At 40.0% G+C, this 25,575-nt stretch overlaps 1 protein-coding gene across 6 annotated transcripts; it reads left to right on the forward strand.

The window, feature by feature from the left end:
* The first annotated feature begins 964 nt into the window (after window positions 1-964).
* On the forward strand, window positions 965-25,507 carry mthfd1a (methylenetetrahydrofolate dehydrogenase (NADP+ dependent) 1a, methenyltetrahydrofolate cyclohydrolase, formyltetrahydrofolate synthetase). Of its 6 annotated transcripts, XM_047021639.1 has the most exons (28): window positions 965-1,323; window positions 1,616-1,786; window positions 2,624-2,708; window positions 3,026-3,085; window positions 3,254-3,307; window positions 3,891-4,027; window positions 5,236-5,336; window positions 5,642-5,778; window positions 8,938-9,049; window positions 9,297-9,424; window positions 9,985-10,082; window positions 10,362-10,535; window positions 10,687-10,823; window positions 11,022-11,068; window positions 11,223-11,330; window positions 11,598-11,672; window positions 13,851-13,943; window positions 14,317-14,457; window positions 14,933-15,001; window positions 15,310-15,421; window positions 15,717-15,856; window positions 17,195-17,236; window positions 17,463-17,563; window positions 18,098-18,275; window positions 18,977-19,084; window positions 19,340-19,492; window positions 20,792-20,873; window positions 21,473-25,286. In XM_047021639.1, exons 2-27 carry the CDS (start codon window positions 1,686-1,688, stop codon window positions 20,855-20,857), a joined length of 2,757 nt encoding a protein of 918 aa, XP_046877595.1. In that variant the 5' UTR covers window positions 965-1,323; window positions 1,616-1,685; the 3' UTR covers window positions 20,858-20,873; window positions 21,473-25,286. The 6 variants fall into 6 exon arrangements, with proteins under 6 accessions (XP_046877595.1, XP_046877592.1, XP_046877589.1 ...); XM_047021636.1 differs by lacking the exons at window positions 965-1,323; window positions 1,616-1,786; window positions 2,624-2,708; ... (4 more) ...; window positions 5,642-5,778; window positions 21,473-25,286 and adding exons at window positions 7,699-7,803; window positions 8,109-8,245; window positions 25,293-25,507; XM_047021633.1 differs by lacking the exons at window positions 965-1,323; window positions 1,616-1,786; window positions 2,624-2,708; ... (3 more) ...; window positions 5,236-5,336; window positions 5,642-5,778 and adding exons at window positions 7,699-7,803; window positions 8,109-8,245.
* The last annotated feature ends 68 nt before the right edge of the window (window positions 25,508-25,575 follow it).

Consider the following 25,575-nt stretch of genomic DNA (forward strand, 5'->3'; position numbering starts at 1 on the left):
ATGTCATTTCATGTTGTTCTATGGTATTGGTTTTATTAAATTGCTCTGTCACAATGAACATTAGGTATTTTTTGTATGTCCAATGCACGTTGATTTGTATACACTTGACTGTTTGGATCAGATCAAAATTGCTGGATGCATATTGAAGTAAATACATGAATAAATACATTGTTGGTATGTTTTATATTCAGTCTTTCATTGCACTGTAAGCACAAATAACGTTTCTGAAAAAAATTGATATGTACACTATAGGAATGTATAACTGGTTCAACTTATCCATGCCTGTGACATCATTTATCATTATTATCGTCATTTAATATATGCTAAGTTTATCTGCAGACAATTGCTTTTTTTTACTGTGGGAAAACAATTGTATTCCCCAAGACATTCACGATTTTTAACTGATCAATTGTATGTGTGTAGGCTGTAAAAAGATTGGCCTGACGCCTATTTCATTGAGGTGTAGACGTAACAGTACAGTAGTACACACAGAGGCAAACCTAGGGTTAACAGGCATTTCCCCTTTCGCTTGGTATGACCAAGCTCTTTCACTTTGTTTCCTTGGGAATGCTTAGGAAGAAGGAGGAGCCAGGGAATGAGAGAAAATGGTGCATGCAAGAAAGAGGACATTTAGTGGAGTGTGAGAGAAATAAAGTTGCTGAAAAGCAGGGAGGTGCTTACTTGTGCAACCACACAGCAATGAGGAATAAGTAATCCGGTGTGGTCCAACTTTGACACAAAGAAGTAATTTTCCGCCTACTGCCTACTTTGCGTTTTTAAGGACCAAAATATATGCTGGATTGTATCCCAGTTCCTGGCTCTCCCAAGCTGGAGTGCCTGTAATGTCAGTCATGTAAAAACACCTCCCATCAAACAAAACTGCTGATTGGCTGGCTTCGTAGACCCTGCAGTGGGACGGCCCACTATGCACTCCAACCACTGGGTTGCTGTTTAACTTGGCTTACCTCCCTCTGGATATTTGGTATGAGCCTACAAAGCGTTGCTTACTCCACTCTCCCTGACCCACTAGCCTTGGGATTTTATCTCTCTAGTCTAGTTCATGTTCGGTCCGGAATAGGCAAGAATGCCATGGAAAAAAGGGCAGAGGCAGAGATAAGATACTGTTGTTGGAAGCCCCAGCTGTAGTGACAGAGGCATGCCAGTAGAAGCTGTGGAAGACACACACATACACGCACACAAACAAACACCCACATCTATACACAACCTCTGAAAAGCCCTGGTCTCCCTTTTGTCGTGGATCACTTGCAGGCTGGCCAGGTCCTCAGGAGACTGAAGCTACGTTTGGAGTTTGCTTTTAAACAGGCATGTATTTCCTGTTCAGTAGACTGTTTACATATTTTGCATTGTTGGTATCTTGAAAATTTTTGTTTGCATTGCCATGTGCCCTTTTGTTGTTTTGTTTGTTGTAATAGTTTTTACTTTCTAGCACAACAATAATGTACTCGTAGCACTTACTTGCATACTTACTGTAAAGTTGCATGTTTTGGGGCACTAGACCAGCTGTACTCTTTGGATCATGAGATCTTTCTTGATGCTCATCAATTCACCTGCTCACTGTGTGTGTCAATTCATGTTGTGTGTGTGTGTCAGTCAGTTGTGTGTTGTGTGTGTGTGGCACTCTGTGTGTGTTTGAGTGTGCGTGCGCGTTTCAACAGTTTTCAGCCATGCTCTCCTTAGCCGCCTTCAGACTTCGACTAAGGGCCTCAGTATGCCGAGAAGGGAGGCGTACCATAGCGACTGTTGTCTCTGGCAACAAGACCTCTAAGTGAGAGCTCCATTCTGGTCCTGTGTGGAATAATTTGTTATATAAATATAGACTATTTGTTATATTCCAATGATGTTATGTACTGTAAAATTATACGATACAAAGATGGTTCTGTCACATAGTATTTGGTCAAATACATAGGGATTTTACAAAAATACCTTTCCAAAAAATAGCAAAGAGACAGTAGTTAGAATGGAGGGTCAAAATCAAGTTTGATTGATGAGTTTTTCATTTGTTTGTTGTCAACTCAGATGTACTGTGCAGGGGAAAATGTTTGAAGAAAACTTCTGTATTAAATGACTTTCGTGTTTAAGTTCCAAAGACTGAAATCGTAATCAGGGAATATGAACAATAAGATTGGACATCACGTTACGTATTTGTAAATCAGTTCAAACATTGCAACAAACAATTAACTGTAAACAGAGATTTTATATATAAAAAAGGTCTTCTGTAGCAGTATGTACAGTAACAATGGTCTTTACAATGGTTTCTTCATTTAAAGAGGCCAGACTGAGGAGACAAATTTAGGCTGAATGTATCCTCTCAATCATTAACATGATTGTAAACTCTTTTAGTATTTGTTTTGCATGTGGATTCCCTCGCAGGTAACCAAATGGGTCCATTACAGTTTGTCCTCCAACCAAGTAGACCTCAGATATGTTTTTATTCCATGGAAAAAAAATTGACATCTGACAATTTAGAATAGCTAAATGTGTACGATATAAAAGGCCATAAAAAATACAATGTATATCTGTTGTAATTTGTGACATTTTACTGTACATCCACAATGTGTGAAAGGGTCTTTAACTTACAGTGAGTTTGTTTCTCTCTATACAGGCTGGTGAAGGAGAGGTTGAATAAGGATGTGGAGAAGATGAGGACACAGTTCCCTGGTTTCCGACCAGGTCTGGTGGTGTTACAGGTGTGTATTCTTTTTCACGGTTCTGACACAGTGCTTTCATGCCAACTTATTTCACAGATAAAGGTAAAATATTATTTGCTGTTCTACAACCTTACGTTTTCATTAGCAGACGAGAATATACTTATCAAATTTTAAGCTAATTAAAGATTAAATTGTTTGCTTGCACCTTCCACACATTCTTTTGAAATGCTACCTCTTTGGCTTTAGCTATATCTACCAGTGAAGTAGACAATTGAATCAAATTTAGCATGACTTACATACCTTGTTTGTGTTGGTAGGTTGAATAAAAAGTTAAAAACGTGTTTAACTATAACCAGGTGGGAGACCGAGAGGACTCTAATCTCTACATTAGCATGAAGCTAAAAGCTGCTGCCGAGGTAAGATTAGCACCTATTTGCTTCTTATCTGATTGTAAATAGTGTAGAAACAGGAAGGTACAGGAAAGCCAAACCCCTACTGAACCTCTTCTATGGTTAATGGATATGTATAGGCCTGGGTGGAACATCCTTTTCACGCTTAATTTCACACCCTCACCATGTTCGCAGATTGGAATCTGTGCCAGTCATGTCAGGCTGCCTAAAACTGCCAAAGAGGATGAGGTGAGTCCCTAAACTTTATCCATCTCAATGAATCACTTACATTTCAATTATAGTGTCCAGTTCACCATGCCCTCAATACAGATGTCTTATGAGCAGATTAGCCTATAGTTTTTGGATGATTATTATAGTTATTTTTATTCACACAGGCCTTCTTTAACATTGTAGGAGCCATTTCTATCCACCTTTTAGTTAGGTTTATTTTTGTATTACTTATTTTTGCCACTTTGTATTGCACTGGGTGTGGCACGTCACTGGGAATGGGGTATATTTACAGGTGTGATTAATCAATTAGGGAAAGGTGTGGATGGCGGGGAACACACGGTTCTTACCATAGCGGTGAAAGGGCCAATTTGATGTACAGATTTCTACCTTTATAATAAATGGAAACACCACCCAAAGAGAGCTCATGCCTGGACAAAGGATTGTTTGCTATGCGTTGGGAACACTTTGCCGTCCACACTGAGCTCATAGGATAGCCTCCACAACCAAAATACCCTTAATACATCAACAATGTCCATCTAACTGCATAAATAGTTACGAAATGTCATTGGTTTTTCACTGACTGCACCCTCGGTTGAAACAGGTTCTACGTAGTATTGTGGCTGTCAATGAAAACCCTGCCGTACATGGCCTCATCGTCCAGTTACCCTTGGACTCTGTCCACCCAATGGACACAGAGAAGGTAACCAACGCTGTAGCACCGGAGAAAGATGTTGACGGGTGAGTAGCTTTGACAGAGGTGTTCCACAAAGCGTATTTTTTGTCAAGTCATCTTTTATTCTCTTTTAAATGTCGATTGGACTGTAAACAATTTGGCTACAGCAATACCAAACCTCTTCACAAAGGAGGCTTAGTTGATTAGCAGTTAGCTTGCAGAAGTACTGTTTATGTGGGTGGTTGTGACTGACAGGGATATATTTATTTATGAACCAGAGCTTTGCTGACTCAGGGTTGGACTTCCATTAATTCTGATGACCCCTGTGAGGTTGTAAGGACCCATTAAATGTGTCAGTCGGTGTGGAAGTTGTAGATGTTGTAAAAGACGAGTCTAGTAGTCTTAAAAGATAAGGTTATGTTGTGACTGAAGCAAAAAATATGAGAAATGTATAATCTAATATATGAACTCAGCCACCCATGGGGGGGGGGGGGAGTTCACCCACCCACCCATCACCCACCAACCCATAGTTGCAAATACACACACCTACTCATAAGTTCTTGCACTCAAAAACACAAAACATACAAACATACTAGGCTCCCGGATTCTCCCCGTTCCAACTGATTCCCTCAAACCTGTTTAGACCCCCTATCGGGAGTGTCCGCTCTTTGCTCTCAAGCTAGGGAGCCTGCCCAGATGGCCAGAACCCTGTCCACGTTCCAGAATTATCAGGCATTCGCCCACAAACGATTGCCTCTCGAAATGGTGACATCTGTTGTGTTCTGAACTCTTGTTGAAAGTCTAAATCTGAGATGTGCTGTTGCTTTAGCAACAAACGAAACATTATCCAACAATTATTTACATGATCCTTTTATTCAAGCTCTGTGAGTACTGCTGGGAACATTTCAAAGATTAGAGATTGCATGATCATGTCAAAATGTTAATATACGGTATTTTCCACTGTATGAAGTTACAGTTGGATTTATAAGTAGTTAGTAGCTTTTGTGTATGACCAAATGTTGTTTCAGGCATTTCATTTTCAAACCCAGTGGGAGAAGTTGGAAACAGTTCTAGACTGCTGATACACCGCTCTTTGAAAGCTAATGAAAATAAGCATCGACTGCTTAAGGCAGTGATGGTTATGTTCTACAGGGTGCATGAACTCTGAATTTCTCTCTCTCATCCTTACCAAGAAAGATGGCATTTGGCTCCAATAACAATGCATATTTAATGAATTACAACCAATTTTGTTTGTGTGTGTGCATGTTTCCAGCCTGACCAGCATTAATGCGGGAAAGCTCTCTCGTGGAGACCTGGGGGACTGTTTTGTCCCCTGTACCCCCAATGGCTGCATGGAGCTCATTGGTCAAACAGGTAATCCATGCATTTGCCAAAGGGATCAATATATGATATGCAATGCAACTGCATTGGTGTGTTTTGCTGACAAATATATATATAAAAAATATATTAGTTTGTGGTGTTATCCCGCAACAATAAATTATCCATATACTGTGTGGGTTTAGCTCAGTGGTAGAGCTTTTGACTGCAGATTACAATATATAATATATATGTAAATTTAATGTAAATAGGCACTTTTCTATTTTACAGAATTAAAAGCAGAAAGGCAACATTAAGTAGAACCACTTGAATATAAAGTCATTGTTGTTGTTTTTCTTTAGGTGTGTCAGTTGCAGGGAAGAACGCTGTGGTTATTGGACGCAGTAAAATAGTTGGGGCTCCAATGCATGACTTGCTTCTATGGAGCCATGCCACTGTGACCACCTGCCACTCTAGAACACATGACTTAGCCGCTCAGGCAAGAGCCGGAACCTACCAGTCCCACCTTTTCCCACTTCACTTCAAAATTTTTGTGTCAGATGAATTTTGTTCCCTTTTTTTCAACCTTTCCTACTCTGCTGTCTTTTTAAGTGTTTCCTCTCAAACTACTTAAGCTGTAAGTAATTATCAAATCAAATGCAGAGCCCTGAGTGGGTTGGTGGATGCAGGCAAGAGTTGACATTCAGGTGAGACCCTAAGGCCTGTGCCAACCCTAGTGTGATAGTAGACTTCCCCTCACCCATTGGCGTGGGTGTGATCCTTCAAGTGGAGGGCAGCAACATTACAGATGAAATGCAGTACAAGTATTAAAGAGTTTTTCTCAACCTTTCTCTTTATCTCTCTTTCCAAACAGTATCTCTCAAACCATACAGTAGTAGTATGTAGTCTTCTGAAGCATGAAAGGGTGCACATCAAGACATCTTGACTCCTTGCTCATCAATTAGACTAACTGTCGTCCAAAGATGCTCAAGTGTCATGAATGAGTGTTGAAACTCCACAAACCTCAGCCTAGGTATAAACCAGCAACCCTATTTGCAGTACAGTATACATAGGACACTTATATTTATGATTCATAAACATCCTCATTTCCGTATTTTTGAATTATTTATGTAAGACACAAATATTTTGTCTTAATTGTAATTCAGTCGCATTATTAATTAACTTCTATCTTATACTAATGTTATAATACTTCTCCTAAATGCCATCATACGTAAGTTCTACAATGCACACTTCAGACAAAAGACCATGCAATTACATAATCATATTAAGTTAGCCACCTCAACCTTCTCAGCTATGATGTCATCCAACACTCCTGCACGCCAAAGACGATTGCACAACTGGCCAGAGAGATTGGACTTTTCACAGAGGAGGCGGAGCCATACGGGATGACTAGAGCCAAAGTTCGCCTCGATGTCATGAAGCGCCTCAAGGCACAAACCAATGGGAAATATGTTGTGGTTACAGGGTGAGTTCACTTCTCCCTTAACATATTTCATCCAACCCCGCTATGAACTCTTCTTGGGCACAAATACATACTTACTGTACGGAGAAGTGATGGTGTTTTCATATTGCTTGTACTGCATCTTATTTGTAATATTGCTGCCCTCCTCTTGAAGGATCACACCCACGCCAATGGGTGAGGGGAAGTCTACTACCACACTAGGGTTGGCACAGGCCCTGGGGGCTCACCTGAATGTCAACTCTTTTGCCTGTGTCCGCCAACCCAGTCAGGGCTCTGCATTTGGGATCAAAAGTGAGTGTAAATAGATTTGACAGAAAATTGTTGTTTTGTGTGTTAAGTGATCAACAAAAGTCATTATCCATAATCGGTTGTTGCATATCAACACATTTGCTGTTGATAGATGGTTTGGTGTCTTCAGATCGTGCATCTCATTACACTGCAAATATGAGCTGAGATACATTTTAGCCTTATATTATCCCTTGTGTTTAGGTGGTGCTGTTGGTGGAGGTTATTCTCAAGTTCTTCCCATGGAGGAGGTAAAACATTCTATTTTTTTTGTTTTCTTGTCTGCATTTTCTGCACATCAAAGAATACTACACATAGTAGTTTTCGATCTGCTGAACTTTTTCTCTGGAAACTTGAGCTCTTTAAAGGCGCTATATGAATTAAACATATTATTATTATTTCCAGGTCAGTCTTCACCTCAACGGAGATACCCAGGCTGTCACTGCTGCCAGTGGGCTGGTGGTGGACACTATCAATGCCCGTTTGCATTTTGAATCCACCCAGTCTGACAAGGTAACAACACACAATATATTGCAAGCTAACCTCATGTGAAGAATTGAACGATTTTGGGATTAGCACATTGGCCATGTAGTTGTGCTTCGAAATATCAAATGCAGTCTTTGCCTTGTGTGTTTGTGTGTGTGCATGTTTCCAGCCTGACCAGCATTAATGCGGGAAAGCTCTCTCGTGGAGACCTGGGGGACTGTTTTGTCCCCTGTACCCCCAATGGCTGCATGGAGCTCATTGGTCAAACAGGTAATCCATGCATTTGCCAAAGGGATCAATATATGATATGCAATGCAACTGCATTGGTGTGTTTTGCTGACAAATATATATATAAAAAATATATTAGTTTGTGGTGTTATCCCGCAACAATAAATTATCCATATACTGTGTGGGTTTAGCTCAGTGGTAGAGCTTTTGACTGCAGATTACAATATATAATATATATGTAAATTTAATGTAAATAGGCACTTTTCTATTTTACAGAATTAAAAGCAGAAAGGCAACATTAAGTAGAACCACTTGAATATAAAGTCATTGTTGTTGTTTTTCTTTAGGTGTGTCAGTTGCAGGGAAGAACGCTGTGGTTATTGGACGCAGTAAAATAGTTGGGGCTCCAATGCATGACTTGCTTCTATGGAGCCATGCCACTGTGACCACCTGCCACTCTAGAACACATGACTTAGCCGCTCAGGCAAGAGCCGGAACCTACCAGTCCCACCTTTTCCCACTTCACTTCAAAATTTTTGTGTCAGATGAATTTTGTTCCCTTTTTTTCAACCTTTCCTACTCTGCTGTCTTTTTAAGTGTTTCCTCTCAAACTACTTAAGCTGTAAGTAATTATCAAATCAAATGCAGAGCCCTGAGTGGGTTGGTGGATGCAGGCAAGAGTTGACATTCAGGTGAGACCCTAAGGCCTGTGCCAACCCTAGTGTGATAGTAGACTTCCCCTCACCCATTGGCGTGGGTGTGATCCTTCAAGTGGAGGGCAGCAACATTACAGATGAAATGCAGTACAAGTATTAAAGAGTTTTTCTCAACCTTTCTCTTTATCTCTCTTTCCAAACAGTATCTCTCAAACCATACAGTAGTAGTATGTAGTCTTCTGAAGCATGAAAGGGTGCACATCAAGACATCTTGACTCCTTGCTCATCAATTAGACTAACTGTCGTCCAAAGATGCTCAAGTGTCTTCCTTAAACGTAACCACTCAACCCTCTAATTGTGTTCAGACATGCAAGTGCATGTGTTTTAACGTGGGATCATGCTGATCAATAATTCTGCAAATATTTAAGGCCTTTTGCTGTGAATTGTACATAATATCAAAATTTGATTGCCTTGTCTGATGTTTTGACAGATGTTTAATAAAAAAATATCTTCTTTCCAGGTTGGCAGAGCAGACATTTTAGTAGTAGGCGCAGGGAAGGCTGAGATGGTGAGGGGAGAGTGGGTGAAAGAGGGAGCCGTTGTCATAGATTGCGGCATCAACCACATACAAGGTATGTTCTGTAGTCGACACATTTAACTCCACCAAGGGCCTTCTAAACCCAGGAGCAAGCAAGAAAACATTGTTTACCATGTCTAATTTTAAAATATCTTCTCCAAGAATGTACAAGCTTTTGACCTCTCTCTTTGTGGGATCTGTCATCATTTCAAATCCAAAACTAGAAGGGGCACATTGAAATGTATGAACCATGTGAAGAACTTGACCTTTCACCTCTGATTTGGATCTTTTGACCCTTGCAGATGAGACCAAGCCGAGTGGTAAGCGGGTGGTGGGGGACGTCCACTATCACTCTGCCAAGGAGAAGGCAGGGTACATTACCCCGGTACCTGGGGGAGTGGGTCCCATGACGGTTGCCATGCTAATGAAGGTAGTTTGCTGTTCAATGTAACACCTGAGTTAGGGATGTTGTTTAGTTTTACGCATTAGTGTGAAAGATCTCCATTCAATTTCAATCAAAGCACGTTTGTATGTGAAGGTATAATGGTTTTGATTTGTTGCTGAGGCAAAGCACTTAAAAAAAAACATTCATTTACACACATTTCATTTACTTTCATATTGGTTTTTCACGTTTGCTAAATAGGTCGTTATTTTCCCCACAAATTGTTTTTCCATAATACATTTTGCTTTGGTAGGGAGTGTGGGGGCTCTCTTAAGATTTTATTAAACTGAATTGTGTCTTTTGGATTTAGGTGCTTTATTTTTATGTTTCTATAAAACAGGCAATACTTGTGGCTAATCCTTTGGTATGACCAGATAAAGAGCATGTTTACATTTGGTGTTAACTACTAGTTCTCCCATGTAGTAGTACTAAAATTAGGACAAAAAATGCATCATTGAATTTTTAATTCAGAATGAAGTAAGGATGGTTTTGTTCAAATCAAACCAATGTCTTTGTGTTTTCTTCACTCACTGATACGACAATAACAGAACACTGTCCAGAGTGCCAAGCGCTTTCTCAAGACCTACAAAGCAGGGAAGTGGAACATTTCCTACTCCAAGTTGAAACTCCACAAACCTCAGCCTAGGTATAAACCAGCAACCCTATTTGCAGTACAGTATACATAGGACACTTATATTTATGATTCATAAACATCCTCATTTCCGTATTTTTGAATTATTTATGTAAGACACAAATATTTTGTCTTAATTGTAATTCAGTCGCATTATTAATTAACTTCTATCTTATACTAATGTTATAATACTTCTCCTAAATGCCATCATACGTAAGTTCTACAATGCACACTTCAGACAAAAGACCATGCAATTACATAATCATATTAAGTTAGCCACCTCAACCTTCTCAGCTATGATGTCATCCAACACTCCTGCACGCCAAAGACGATTGCACAACTGGCCAGAGAGATTGGACTTTTCACAGAGGAGGCGGAGCCATACGGGATGACTAGAGCCAAAGTTCGCCTCGATGTCATGAAGCGCCTCAAGGCACAAACCAATGGGAAATATGTTGTGGTTACAGGGTGAGTTCACTTCTCCCTTAACATATTTCATCCAACCCCGCTATGAACTCTTCTTGGGCACAAATACATACTTACTGTACGGAGAAGTGATGGTGTTTTCATATTGCTTGTACTGCATCTTATTTGTAATATTGCTGCCCTCCTCTTGAAGGATCACACCCACGCCAATGGGTGAGGGGAAGTCTACTACCACACTAGGGTTGGCACAGGCCCTGGGGGCTCACCTGAATGTCAACTCTTTTGCCTGTGTCCGCCAACCCAGTCAGGGCTCTGCATTTGGGATCAAAAGTGAGTGTAAATAGATTTGACAGAAAATTGTTGTTTTGTGTGTTAAGTGATCAACAAAAGTCATTATCCATAATCGGTTGTTGCATATCAACACATTTGCTGTTGATAGATGGTTTGGTGTCTTCAGATCGTGCATCTCATTACACTGCAAATATGAGCTGAGATACATTTTAGCCTTATATTATCCCTTGTGTTTAGGTGGTGCTGTTGGTGGAGGTTATTCTCAAGTTCTTCCCATGGAGGAGGTAAAACATTCTATTTTTTTTGTTTTCTTGTCTGCATTTTCTGCACATCAAAGAATACTACACATAGTAGTTTTCGATCTGCTGAACTTTTTCTCTGGAAACTTGAGCTCTTTAAAGGCGCTATATGAATTAAACATATTATTATTATTTCCAGGTCAGTCTTCACCTCAACGGAGATACCCAGGCTGTCACTGCTGCCAGTGGGCTGGTGGTGGACACTATCAATGCCCGTTTGCATTTTGAATCCACCCAGTCTGACAAGGTAACAACACACAATATATTGCAAGCTAACCTCATGTGAAGAATTGAACGATTTTGGGATTAGCACATTGGCCATGTAGTTGTGCTTCGAAATATCAAATGCAGTCTTTGCCTTAGGTGTAGCATAATATTAAAGTGTTTACACCAGCTAGTACTGGAGGGGAAGTCCACTGTAGTCAACGAGTCAACAGTATAGCAATATACTTTAATCAGATTTCAAACTCCAATTGGCTGTTTATTTGCTCTGTTTTATTTTCACCCTTAACAGACTTTATTTGACCGACTGGTGCCTCTCAAACACAATCATAGGAAGTTTTCCCAATCCCAGATCAATAGACTAAAGGTGAAAGATATTTGTTTGTAGATCCTGCTTAACCCTTTGATACACAAGCTGTGCTTACCCCCTCTAATGCACAACATGGGTCTAAAATGACCTGCATTCATTTCCTATGACATTTTGTGTATGGCTGAGTGTTTCTTTGCTATATATTTTAAAATCAATTCATTTAATTATTTAATATTCTAATTATTCATTAAGTACTTGTTTTTGAGTACTACAAATCATTATTTAAATGTTTGTCTTTTTTACTTTCTGAGCAAAAAAAAACGTTTTTGTGGTATCACATCAAATTTACAGATATGGGTCTAAAATGACTCGTATGATTTCACTATGGAATTTGATAGAAACCTTTGATATTTGCAATTTGGAACATATTTACTGTGGATAACTGTTCACCTGCCAAACGTTTTACAGCTCAACATGGCTGCATCAGTGGAGAAGCATCGACAAACAGGAATTCATGGCCTCTAACAGTTTGACCCTCCTTGCAAGGGAAGACAAGAGCCTAAATGTGGCCTTGTGGGAAAGTTTTTGGATCCAATTGCAAAATCCAATGTTTAAAGCCACAATGGGGCTTAATAGATTTGAGGATATCCTCGGCTTCACAAAGTTTGATGATAAGAGCTCTTCTTGTGGCTGGGTGGTAGTTGCATTTTGTTTTTACCCCACATCTTTCCATCACCTCTTTAATATACTTTTGGAGCTGTGACTTGGCCTTCATGTGCCTTTTATGTGGCATGACAAGGTCCTTGATGAACTGCCACTTGGTCACACCACCCATGTAATGAGGGTGTTGGTGTAGAGGTTAGTGTAGGCATTGAGGGTGGCAACATCCAGCACACTGTGCCAGACACCTCCGTGTTCTCCACTTACATGAGTAGTAGTAGTGCAAACTGTCTGATCCATTGTGTACGCTCCTGCTTTTCTTTTGTTACAGTACTGGATCACAACATTGTTGTCAGCAACTGCTTTGCCATCATGCGTGGTGCTCAAAAGGACAACAGCCTTTCCCTTCTTCAGCACATAGCTCATGTTGCCATTTAATCCAAATTGAATGGCAACATGATCATGAAAAAATGTGGAACTTGGCATGTCCCCCTCATTTGGATGTCTTTGTGACTCATATGTTCGGCTTGTTCTGGTGAAGCGTCCCCGCAATGTTAAGGTTTTTCTCAATAAGCTTTCCAGTCAGAGGGACACTAGAAGGGAAGAACACTCAGTCCACCACATATGGGACCCTCACATCGCACATCCAGAATAATTCCACATTTTGCAGGCTTGCTGGGCATGTATTTGAACACTGCTTATCTCTGCTGACAAAGTTACTGGGAATGAACCGTCTTCTGCAATTAGCCAGGAAACAGTCACACAAATACCTGAATGGTGCTGAAAATGGCCACATCTAGGCTCTTGTCCTCCCCTGCAAGGAGGGTCAAACTGATATAGGCCATGAATTCCTGTTTGATGCTTCTCCACTCTTTCCCTTTTGCTGCTGCAGCTCTTCATCTCAAAGTTGTTGCATTTCAGAACTTCATCAATGATGTCACTTGTGAACATCTTCCGGCCTAAAAGCAGTTGTGTTGAGTTGTGAAATGTGTGACAGGTGAATAGTTATCCATAGTAAATATGTTCCAAGTTGCAAAAATTAACTAATATCAAAAATCCTATAGAACTCCATAGGAATACACATGGGTCATTTTTGTGTCTGGAAACTGAAGGTAGTAACACAAAAACAATGGTTGTTCATAAAGTAAGAAAAGAAAAATAAGTATTTGTGGCAATCAAAACAAGATTTTTCATGAATACTTGGCATATTAAATAATGAAATAAGTTGATTTCAAAAGATATGGCAAAGAAACATTCAGCCATACATGAAATATCATAGGAAATGAATGTGGGTCATTTTAGACCCATGTTGTGCATTAGAGGGGTAGTGTTACAAAAAATATTTTTATTACAAAAGTAAGAAAGAAAATAAAGACTTGATGACCAAAACAAGTTAATTGAGGAATACCAGGAATACTGAACAATTAAAATTATTTTTTTGCAAAGATATAGAAAATCTAAACTCTCCCGGGTCACTAGACCCATGTTGTTTATCAAAGGGTTAAAACCTGTAATATCTGTATTATTTTCAAATGATCAATAAAATAATCATGTAGGCCTCATGGTTGTTTCTAGAGACTGGGTATAGATAAAACAGACCCGCTAACATTGAACGCAGAGGAGACACTCAGACTGATCCGTCTGGATATGGGTCCACAGGCAAAGATGGTATGTAGAAGGAGTTACCAACCACATTATGAATCACTCATGTCTTCTTTGTAATCTTTAGAATTGTGGCAGCTCTCTCAATCCCAAAAGTAGATCTGTATCTATGTTGATGTTGCTAGCTTTTAAAAAATGGGATTAAACATGCCTAGAAAATGGGATTTATGGAATCAAATTTGACTTCACTGCTCTGATAAAATGTCCCACTCCACAAAATGAACAAGCCCAGATGAAGTGATTAACTTAAGACAATGATGTAAGAATGATATTACGTGACTACATCCATACTGTATACCAGTAAGGCTGTGACATCACATTTACGCCCTCTGACTAACACAGTCTGTCTGACCGATCTGTCCATTTTGTGTGTTTGTAGGAGCAGGTGAGTGGGTGGGTGGCCAATGAGATCATGGCTGTCTTGGCCCTCAGTAGCGGTTGGGAGGACATGACGAGACGCCTGGCACGGATGGTGGTGGCCACCAATCACAAAGGCAACCCAATAACCACTGAAGATCTGGTTAGTTTGTGTGTGTGTGTTGATGCGTGTGTGTGTGTGTGCATCTCTTGCTATCTGTGTGTGCGATCAAGGCAGCCTATAAATAGAATGCTGGATGAGCATCTGACATTCAGTGTGTGCACATTTCCATCTGTGTGTGTGTGTGCATATATGTCAGTGGTCTTTGTTTCCATGTAGAACGTGTGCCTCAGCATACATTTGATAGAAATTGGATGCGGTTTCTTGTGTTTATAACCTACTGTATATGTATGAGCTCACATCAGTACACACGATTGTATCCCACACAGAAATAGAATACTTTTTCAAACCCTTGTTCCGTGAAAATTACCCTTTGACGCACAAATGATTTGCGTTTCCGCTATCAGTATGTATCGTGGCCATTAGCTGTGTGCAGGACAGCGAGCAATATTGTATCTCAACCCTGAGTGATTCCAATAACATGTTATCAAAGCCTGCTGTGTCTCCTCTCCCACAGGGAATTAGTGGGGTGTTGGCCTCCCTGATGAGAGAAGCTCTGAAGCCCACCCTTATGCAGACACTGGAGGTGAGAGGCTGGCGCATGAATCAACAGGTCCAAAGACCATTTTAGATTTCCGGGCTCGTGTCTGGTCTGCTTTGATTAGGTATTGCTGGTTCATGCTCATACTCTTATATTGTATATTTGACCTTTTTGGCTCACAACTCTGTCAGTCCTCGTTTCTCTGCTTTGTCCTCTCACCCTCTTCCCTTGTTCCCTTTGTTTGTTATATCTCTTGTGCCCTCTTTCAATGTATTTTCCTATCTCTCCTCTGCCTCTCTGTCTGTATGTGTGTTTGTTGTCCCTGTCTTCTCTCTCTCTTTCTTTCTGTTTAGGGGACACCAGTGTTCATTCACACTTGCCCATCTTCAGATATCGCCCATGGCAACTCCTCCATTTTGGCTGACCAGATTGCCTTGAAGCTGGTGGGCCAAGAGGGAGTTGTGGGTAAGTGGGTTTAGTCACATTTAAGTGAACAATATTTGACAGTGTGATACTGTGTTTGTTATTGTAATCCTATTAAGCCCCATGTATTTGAAATTGTGACAGCGTTCCGAGTTGTCAAAAAACCATAACAACTCTGAAACATTGCTCTGTTGCCCTATGCTTAAACAGAATATATGTTTGTTTGTCTTTCCCTACCTCTATTGTCCCCTGAATTACCAATACAAAAATTTTACACTTTCTATCCTTTTCACACTTTCACATTACGCATGCACACACTCACATAAACGCACACAAGTTACTGAAGCAGGAGGAAGTGCCGACGTGGGCTTGGAGAAGTTCTTCGACATCAAGTGTCGGTCCTCCGGCCTGCGGCCCGACGTGGTGGTGGTTGTGGTCACAGTCCACAGTCTGAAGATGCACGGGGGTGGTCCGACAGTGAGTGTGTCCACTAGAAAGCCACCGTAACACAAGGGGATGGGGGGGCTGGTTAGCACCAGGTTAAAGAGGGTCTCTACGCCATCAAGTTTAACTTTGAGTTAGTTGACTGTCGAATGAACTGGCACACTGGTCATGTATACACAGAATAATTACCTATTTTTACATACTGGCATCATACTGTTGATAAAAAAAACATACATTTATTTGTATATACAGAGTATATTATCTATAGTATGTCTGCATACTGTCAGTTGGGACTACAGTATCCTAAAGGATGTCAGTCATCTGATCCCTGTAGAATATATATGTGAGAGAGCACAGCTTTTTTGAAGCATCGCCGTAGATTCACACTTGCCTTGGGGATTCAAATAAGCATCAATTATTCAATGCATTGACTGACCCGATCCTCCAACATGCCTGACCTCCAAGCCACAGTCAAGTAGAGCTATTAATAGATGTTCGTCGCAGATGAGCCAATTAGATCTCCAACCCATCACTATATATGGTGCATATCTACATTGCAAATTAGTTCTCTATGACTCACACGAATAAAGGTTGTGGTACAAAAATAAAAAGCATGTAATCCCCCTCATGTACTGAATGCACTGCTAATGAAGCTTCTTCACCACACAAGGCCATATTTGGAGGCATAGAAGCGTCCAATCAAAGCGTGTGACATCGGCAGGCTTTTGCAGGCACCATCAACGAACCCTGCTCAGGAACCTGTGATTCATTTTTGCCTAAGGGTTTAATTAGTTTACAGTTAACAAACACTCTAAAGTCTTAGGAGGCAGCAAATTAGGCAACATTTAGTACACTCAAGGAGAGGTAAACGGGAATTAGCTGTTGTTCTGAAAGTCATTTGAGAAGCAATTTGTTAGTACTGTGGTGTAAATAAATAATTCACAGTTTGTTTCTGTAATCAAGATATAGCAATTAAGACCACATTTCCCAACCTCTTGATTTTGGCCTGTAATCGAGAGGAGAGAGATACTTTCCTGTTAAAGTCCTGTTAGGTGGATTATGCAATTATGCCTTTGAATAATCATGGACCAATTACGATATGATAATTTTTGATAGTCATGCAAGGGGGGTTTCTTGATTGAAAGGGAATAGAGTGGATATAGGTGTGTGTGTTTGTGTGTGTGTGTGTGTGTGTGTGTGTGTGTGGGAGTGCACCCAAGCGAGTAACGGCAAAAGGGAAAGAAGAATACGTCAGCACACAATTTGATGGCAAAAAGCACAAAGAAATAATGAGAAAATGAACACTTGACAGGAGGACAGACACACTATACCACACCTCTTTAATGGGTTTCCCTCTTTTCTCTTCAACAGCTCTCTGCAGTTTCAACCCTTCCCAGAGAGTCCTCTAAAGAGGTAGTATACCGTTCAGTCATGTCTGTCTCTCAAACTTTCCCCTCTCACATGATGTTGTTGTGGACTAAAATATGTATTCAAAAGTAGCAATATTTTGGCTATGATCACTCAAAACAATTCAATCAAATAAAAATGTTACAGTGCAACGCATCAGGGAAAATAAACAATAAAAAATCCTGAAATCAAGATTGCCACCTTTGTAAGATCAACACAATGTCCTCCAAAGAACCTGAAGTTGTTGGAGAGTGGCTGCAGCCACTTGAAGAAACAAGTGGAGAATGCCAAGGCCTTTGGCTTGCCTGTGGTGGTGGCCGTCAATACCTTCAGGTGAATGTATAGTGCATTTATGTTATTTTCTTATCACAACATATGCCTTCTATGTGTTTCAAAATGTCACTTGATTCATTTTAAATTCATTTCACACAAGTTTAAATAATGCATTCTGGGTAAATACCACCTGTTGTAGCATTTGTATATTTACACTGTCGCCTGGGGGCAGTGCGGTCTAAAGTTCATATTAAATAAATGTAATGAATATAAATGTAATATATTGTAATTTGTTTGTTTGCGATTACTCGTGAGATTTCTTTGAAAATACCATAATTTTGTGAGTGTCACTTGCATAGATTGATAATTTCTGCACTCTGTTTGCAAGGATAGTTTGCCCCAAATACATTTTGGTTAGATATTTACTCTTACTTATCAATCATCTGCCTACCTTTTTAAATGTAGACAATGGTGTAGGTGACTGTAAATGTGGCAGTTTGTTTATGTTTATCAGTTGCAACTGCTAACATGTTTTATACAGCGCGTCAGTGAAATACGTTAATCTAATAAGGATACTTGTCCTGTGGTATACAGCACTGATACTGCTGCAGAGCTGGAACTGGTGTGTTCCCAGGCAAGCCAAGCAGGTGCGGTGCAGGCAGTGCCATGCTCACCCTGGGCTGAAGGGGGCGCCGGATCTGTGGCTTTGGCCGAGGCTGTACTGAGGGCAGCAGAAACTCCCCGGCAGTTCAGCTTCCTGTATGAACTTGAGGTATTGTACACATCCTTAGGCTCCATGTTGTGGAGACCTTATTTACTCCTTGCTCCCTTCCTTCTTGTGAAAGACCCAAAAGTTGATGGGAGCTTTTGATAGATCTACATCCTCTCCAGATCCAGGAGAGAAAGGATGCATTTTTCTGTTTATGCTCCCGGTCAAAATAAACAAAACACACTTTCACCCCAATAGTGTTCCTTCTAGTTGCTGCTTTGAAAAGCTTGCCCATAAATTAATCTGGCACGTAAGAAACAAATCAGCCGTTGGCCTCCTGTTGTATTTGGATCAATATCAACAATATAACATGCCTCAAAGATGTCTGATGAAGCTGTTTGAGAGTGTGATATTGCCTTAGTTTCATGTCAGACCTCTTTAACAACGTTGTCAGTAATAACTGTATCATTCTGCATTTCCTCCCACACACTTTGACCACAGGACATACAGTTTATAAAAACAGGTACACAGAACAGGTGGGAGTCCTGTGTTTAAATAAGTTGGGTCTCTAACAAGCTAGTTGTATTCCCTCAATTAGTGTTAAAACAAGCCTTTGTGGTGGTGACCATTTTTTTTATATAGGCTAGTAATAGTTAACAAGCTGTTAGAAACCTATTGTTGCAACCTGTTAGCAGTATTGGTAATTGTTATTAGACATTTGTGTGCATACATGTGTAAATGAAAACACATTGTTGATCCCTTAGGTTCCTGTTGTGGACAAGATTCGTATTATCGCCAAGACGATGTATGGTGCTGACGATGTGGAGTTCCATGCAGAGGCCCAGGAGAGTTTAGCCAAGTACATGAAACAAGTGAGCACAACAAATTGGAAAACTCAAAGAATATGTTCATGTCTACTTACCTGACAAAGTTCAATACACTTTTGTAAGTATATACTGTTGGGATCTACTAAATGCAAGACTTTGTGGTAGGAAAATGTATAATCCTCTACATTGAGTCCACAAAGTTAATATCAATCTAGCTAACATCATTCTCATTGAAAAATAACTATTTGCTGCTATCAAGGAAACTATGATCATTTGAGAATGTCATGTTTTTTTTCCCAGGGCTTGGCCAATTTGCCCATTTGCATTGCAAAGACCCACCTGTCCCTGTCCCACGACCCCGAAAGAAAAGGCGTGCCCACAGCCTTCACTCTGCCCATTAGAGACTTCCGTGCCAACGTGGGAGCCGGGTTCCTTATACCCTTAGTGGGCACAGTAAGAATTATTTTTTCTGCCAAGACTTTTGTGTCAGCAAAGCTTTGTCATAGGAAACAAGCCATGGGTACTTGGACATAATGGACACATTTTCCATTAAGCAATGTTTGGAAAATCCAACAGGAGAAACAACTGTTATAGTTATCCAAATCCAAGGTAAGGAGTAATGTTATGATTTGATGCTGACTTGCTAACATGTAGTACCAGATGAGATACTCTACCAAGAGTTCGGTGATGCTGAGGGGTCACAGATTTAAAAGGCCACTACATGCAAGAAATGTTTGGCCAAGTACAACACATGGCTACGTTCAAGTAGATAAACTGCTAAATGGATAAATGCAAGTAATAAGATTCATGCTAATTCTATATTTCTTTATTTTATTTATAAATGAATGAGCAATTAACACAATTATTTTTACAAGGCACTGTATATTACAATATTAAAACGTATTCTCCAAAGCACATGTTTTAGGTAAGAATAAAAGCCTAATGGCGATTGAAGGAGACAGAACTGCATGTCCATCATGACATTCCATAAAACGAACATAGATGGAAAGTCAACGAAGCGGATGTCCCCCAGATACCACCTCCTGTTTGGAAACAGTCACATGTCAATACAATTAGACGCAAAGTCAGATTTGACCTTCAAGGCACAAAAGACCTTAAAATATTTTTTTTAAAATCTGAATGCAGGGGAATGCATTGGTTCTTGTCTAATACAACGCCACCATTGGTGGGTGAGTCGTCATAGCAGCGTCAAGTGTAGAGTGTTGACAGGGCTCAGACATTGTGGCCCAAAATTAACCACGCACCATTTGGATATTTTTACCCAGGCTTGCTAGCTTGCGTCAGGGTTTCTGAACGTGTGGTGAGGAGGGAGAAGCGTCTGCTGCAGGTCTCAAGTTGTGCCCTCAGTCATTCCATCCATCTGCTTGTGAAGTAAAAGTATATGTGTGAGGGGAAGGGGAGATGGTGTGTGTATGTGTATATGTTTGTGTCTGTTTATGTTTGTGTGTTTATATCATTATTAACAGTGTAACAAATTATTTACTACTTTTTTTATGAACACACAAACTCATGCACACACCACCACCAACACCACGACAACCAAGAGCAAGATAGATGGTACTCCTATTTGTTTTTCATAATGTTTTTTATGCATTCATTTCCTGTGTTCTCCCATTGTTAACCATTTATTGCTTATTGCTACATTTTTTATTGCAGCCCATCTGCACCACAGATAATATAATGTACCTACTCTCTCTATCTCCTTCTCTCCCTCTGTCTCCCTCATACAAGTCACCACCCCAAGCATCTACCCTCTCTTGTTGCTATGACAACGACCTCTGCACAGAAAGCAAATAGACCCCGTCAGTCCCAGGTGAGTTCCGGGGGTGGGGCTGAATGACCAAATCACAACCAACTTGATACTTAAGTTAATTGGCATTGGACTAAAGATTTAATTAAATTTAGTTCAATTTAAAGAGTTTCACAATTGTTATTTGATCATGCTCTGCATTTGAATGGTGACGTTTACGGCAGTTTGGCCAGTGAGTCAGGCGCTAACTTAATTACAACGTTGGAGGGCCATATGGCCACTGTTAAAAGCAAACACGCGTCAAAAGCAATTTGGTTTGATAGGCCATGTGGAAAAGATTAGGGCCAGAAAGTCTTTGAATAGACTTGGAAAAAACATGATTTTTTTATTTACCTCTTAATGATCCACAGTATTGGTTTTGTGCACTACTTTGTTGTGCACACCTCTCTTTTCTTTTTTATCTGTCTGTCTCTCATGTTCCAATCTCTTATGCTGCACTTTATGTCACACGTGCATTAATTATTTCCCATTTTCTGTTTCCGTTTTCTCTTGTTCTCTGCCTCTTCCCATACTTTCCCTTTACCACTCTTTCATAATCCTTTCATGTTACCTCACCCCCCCCCCCCCCGCCCCACTTTCCCCTTTCTTTTATTTGATGTCAGCCAACGATGGGCCCACTTACTAAGATTGATGGAGGTTAAGGGCTTTTATCCTACATATCCACTACAGAACCAGTCTTTGCCGGTTCATCTCCTGTTGCAGGAAAACAGTGACCCAGACACAAAGGAGCTCCAGACTGTCTGATGAGGCAAACGTGTGTGGGAGTGGAGCTCTTGTCCTGGGCAAGGAATTTTGTGCCCACTTCTCCTAAAAGGCTTTACCCCAATGAAAGGAGGGAATGTTCTCCTTCTCATATCACTGATCAACCTCCACTCTGGACAATGGAGCATAAACAGTTACGTAGACAGCCAGAGATGTCTGTATTTCCCTTTTCATTTTTGGTGCTTCTATCCAGAAAGTATCTTACTGTGGTGTGTAAAAATCAAGGGTCAGATGATCAGAGACACACTCACAAATACACTCCCACAAACACACAAGTCCATGTCTGGAATACAGCTCAAAGTGTCACCAAGGTCCTCAGTGTCCCCTTGAAAGACCCATTTACTAGCTGCTCCTGCCTGTTAGTCTGCCTGCACCTCGGCTGTGACAAGTGAAAAGAAGTCGTAGGAATTACAAAATTACGATTGTAATTTTTTATAGGGCTTGACCAAATGCTTCATAGACTTGTGTATATTTAGTAAGGCTATTCAAGGTTAATAATCAATCTTACCAATAGAAGGATAAAGTATGTTAAAAGCCATTGATTGAATTTAACTGTCAATTTAATCTGAGAGTCATTTGTCAAATCATTGTTACACAACTAATGAGTCCCAGTCATGGGCTGTGTTCCAATACTTTTTTGTCTTTCTCCCTATTGTTTACTAAATGGTTGAGCCAGACTTGTGTGACAGACTGTGTCATTCATGCTGGCTTTCAGTCCTAAGTAGCTGCCATCTCATTTGGTTGTTATTTAGGACCCATTTATCATTCCTGACACATTTTAATCAAATGTAATAATTCTATTGATAGATATTCATACTATATTGCCTTTTCATTGGTCATTACATAGAGGGCTATGGAAATGACTTTACAGTATTTTGCTACAGGCTTTAACTTGAAATGTCTCACCATAACCTGTTGGCGCTAACATATGGGAATTAAAGTTGTCTTTTAATTGTTTTATGACTTTCACCAATGAGCTAACCTCATGTAGCTGCAGGCTTTCTTTCTTCACAAAATTGAGTTGCATCTCAAAGACGTTTCAACACTGTGGGTGCAATAAACACATTCATGTTATTTACACAATTATGTTCACAACTCTGTTAGATTCAACCTGACTATTTATTCAGGATGAATATCATGACAACTTTTGTATTAGCTTTTTTGATTGTTGCTAGAGGCTATGTTGATATGTAAAGTATTCTGTAGAATACAGAATGCATGTTCCATGATGAGGACAAAGAATGGATGAGCAGTGTTAGGTTTTTGTAGCTTGTCAGTCTCCTGGGAACCAGGCCAGCCTGCAAGGGATTCATGCCCAAAACAATGTGTGTGTAAATACAGAGAGGGTGTTTGGGGATGTATTATTTTCAAAATGTTGTAATCAAAGAAAGTCTAATCCACAAGGAAAAGACACAATCTAATAAAGTGTTAGATTTAGTTTTGCAGGCAAGTGGGGTACAATGTCCTCATCTTTAGACAAGAACAGATAATGAGAAAAGGATCTTTCCTCAGTAATGACCTTCTCCTTCGTCCATTCTTTCCTCTTCTGCTCTCTCTCTCTTGCTTGATCTCACTATCTATACAGTCTCTCCTACTCAGAACACACACACTGACTTCAGAGAAAGTGACCAGGGTTACCTTTGTCCTTTGAAGGGCTGGTTGATGGTATCCAATATCTACCTTATCTTGACATTGCGAAATTAAATGTCTGTGACCTTCAAAAGCCTACTGTTGCTATAGTTTTAAGTACTAATGATACAATTGTATTATGGTGGGTTACGGCACAGCACAGCAATGCACAGCTTCTTGATGTCCACCCAGGAAAGATCTTCACTGATATGTGTGTGTGCGCATGAGAAAGGAGAGAGAGAGCGGGCACAGTAGCTTACATCCATTAAAGAACATTCTTGTATTTCTAATGATACCAACTATTTACCTGAACTCACTGTAGGTGATGTACACGGTACAATTCAAAATGCTTTTTTTCTGTCCTGTTATGCAACCAACTGCAAGTAAGTGACATGTTTGTATATTTTGAAAAACACAACTCAATGTGAAGTATATTGTTTTTGTTAGTATTTGCTTTGTGCTTGGTGGTCATAATGTAATTCCGACCTGGGTCTTTGAAAGCAGGCTCTACTTTTGAAATCTCATTTTCTCTTGCATATATTTGTGAATTTAATTTTCTTCTGAGAGTCTGGGATAATCTTTGATTTTTGTCATGCAATATTCAGAGGGCTATAAAGTGCTTTTCCTTCTTCTCTTCAAATGCACCACCTCCAAGAAGCAAAATAAATTTTTGGGAGAGGAGGAGAAATATTACAAATCTTCCTAAATAGATTTTAAATGATGAGCAAACTAAGTGAAACACAGCTTTGTTATTTGTATGAAAATATTTTTGTAAAAAAAAATCATGAGGCAGTTCAGAGTTGGCTTCTTCATGTGGTTGAATCCAAGGTATCATACAGTAATGAGCATAGTAAAGCACATTAAACAAGGCAAACTCAAGCTAGCATACAGTCTTTAAAAATATCTTGTGAATATTAATATGATTGTGCCAATGCAATTGTACATCACATCAATTTTCATCTTTTACCGTAAGAACCAGTCAATGTCCATCACCGCAGATTGTGATGCCTTGTGGTCCAAGGCTAAATGGGTTCAAGCCAATGGGTATGTAGCACCAGTATCAGGTTGCCATGATATACATCCATTTATGTCACATGACTATTACTTTCAGGAGGTTTTCAGGCCACTGAGACTTCTCGCTACTAAATATTTATTGGGATGTCCTGTGGAAGACCGACAGTTGCTCAAAATATGCCACCTATTAAAAGCTTTTCTCTCCATCACTTATGCAGCATGCCGACAGACATGCCAGTTGTCACTATGACATACAGTACAAGCTAATAGTGTGTTCACTGTATGTACAGTACATTTCCAAGTCAAATTACATTATTCAGCACAGCATAATTTAAAACAAGTAATGTCTCAGTGCCATTGTAATATGTCTAAACTAATTCCCAGTTGTGTGTGAATCTCACTGATAACAAAACAATGTCAGGGATACAAATGTGACAGATCCAAGTCATAGAGAGAGAGACGCAGTGAGACTATGCAGCACATTGCTTTCCACATGGCTTCATCAGTCAGCTTGCATGCTTTCCCTACCACCCGCTCTCCTACAGTGGGGAGTCCAAGGACATATATCGATTGGCTTGGGCTACTCTGCCCCCCTTACCTCCTTACTGGCACGGAGACACCCAAAGAGGAGTACCGTTCCCAAGATGAGAGCAATGACCGAAACGACCATCCTCATTTATACAACGGTTGTCTCCTCATTCATACGCTTCTCTCCATTAAGCCACCATAGTAGAGGCAGACAGGAGATATAGAGCTGTCTTAGGAACTGGGACAGTTTCTGTTGACAGACTATTAACAGCCCTTAAACAAAGGGTGTACTGAGTCACATGATTGATTAATGACTCATCAGCTAGTCATTGATGATTCTTAGTCCTGCTGCTAAATTATGCAGGCTGTTGTATTGACAAAAGCCATTGTGAACCACTTTGCTTAATTTGACAATTAAACATTTCAGCAAGATATTGTAAAAAGCCAAGTTGTTTTTATCTGCACTTTGATCTACTTTAAATCTTTCAGGCTTGACACTACAGTTTTATCAAGACGGATTAAATACTAAAGGTTACTTGAGAAATGCTGGAGCCACAGAAATAACTTATATCCTCATCATCAATGCTTGTTTCTAATGTTAGCATAGCACCTGAGGCTGATATCATCAGCCATCATCCCACAATCTAATCCCTTCGGCACATCTTTTATGTAAAAAAATGATTGAAGAAATAAAACATAATTGATCGACCACATCACCATCCTTTTCCCACTTTTGTTGCATTGAACCTTTGAGAAGATGAGCGCACACACA

This window comes from Hypomesus transpacificus, chromosome 6 (genome assembly GCF_021917145.1).
Source record: "Hypomesus transpacificus isolate Combined female chromosome 6, fHypTra1, whole genome shotgun sequence".
NCBI lineage: Eukaryota > Metazoa > Chordata > Actinopteri > Osmeriformes > Osmeridae > Hypomesus > Hypomesus transpacificus.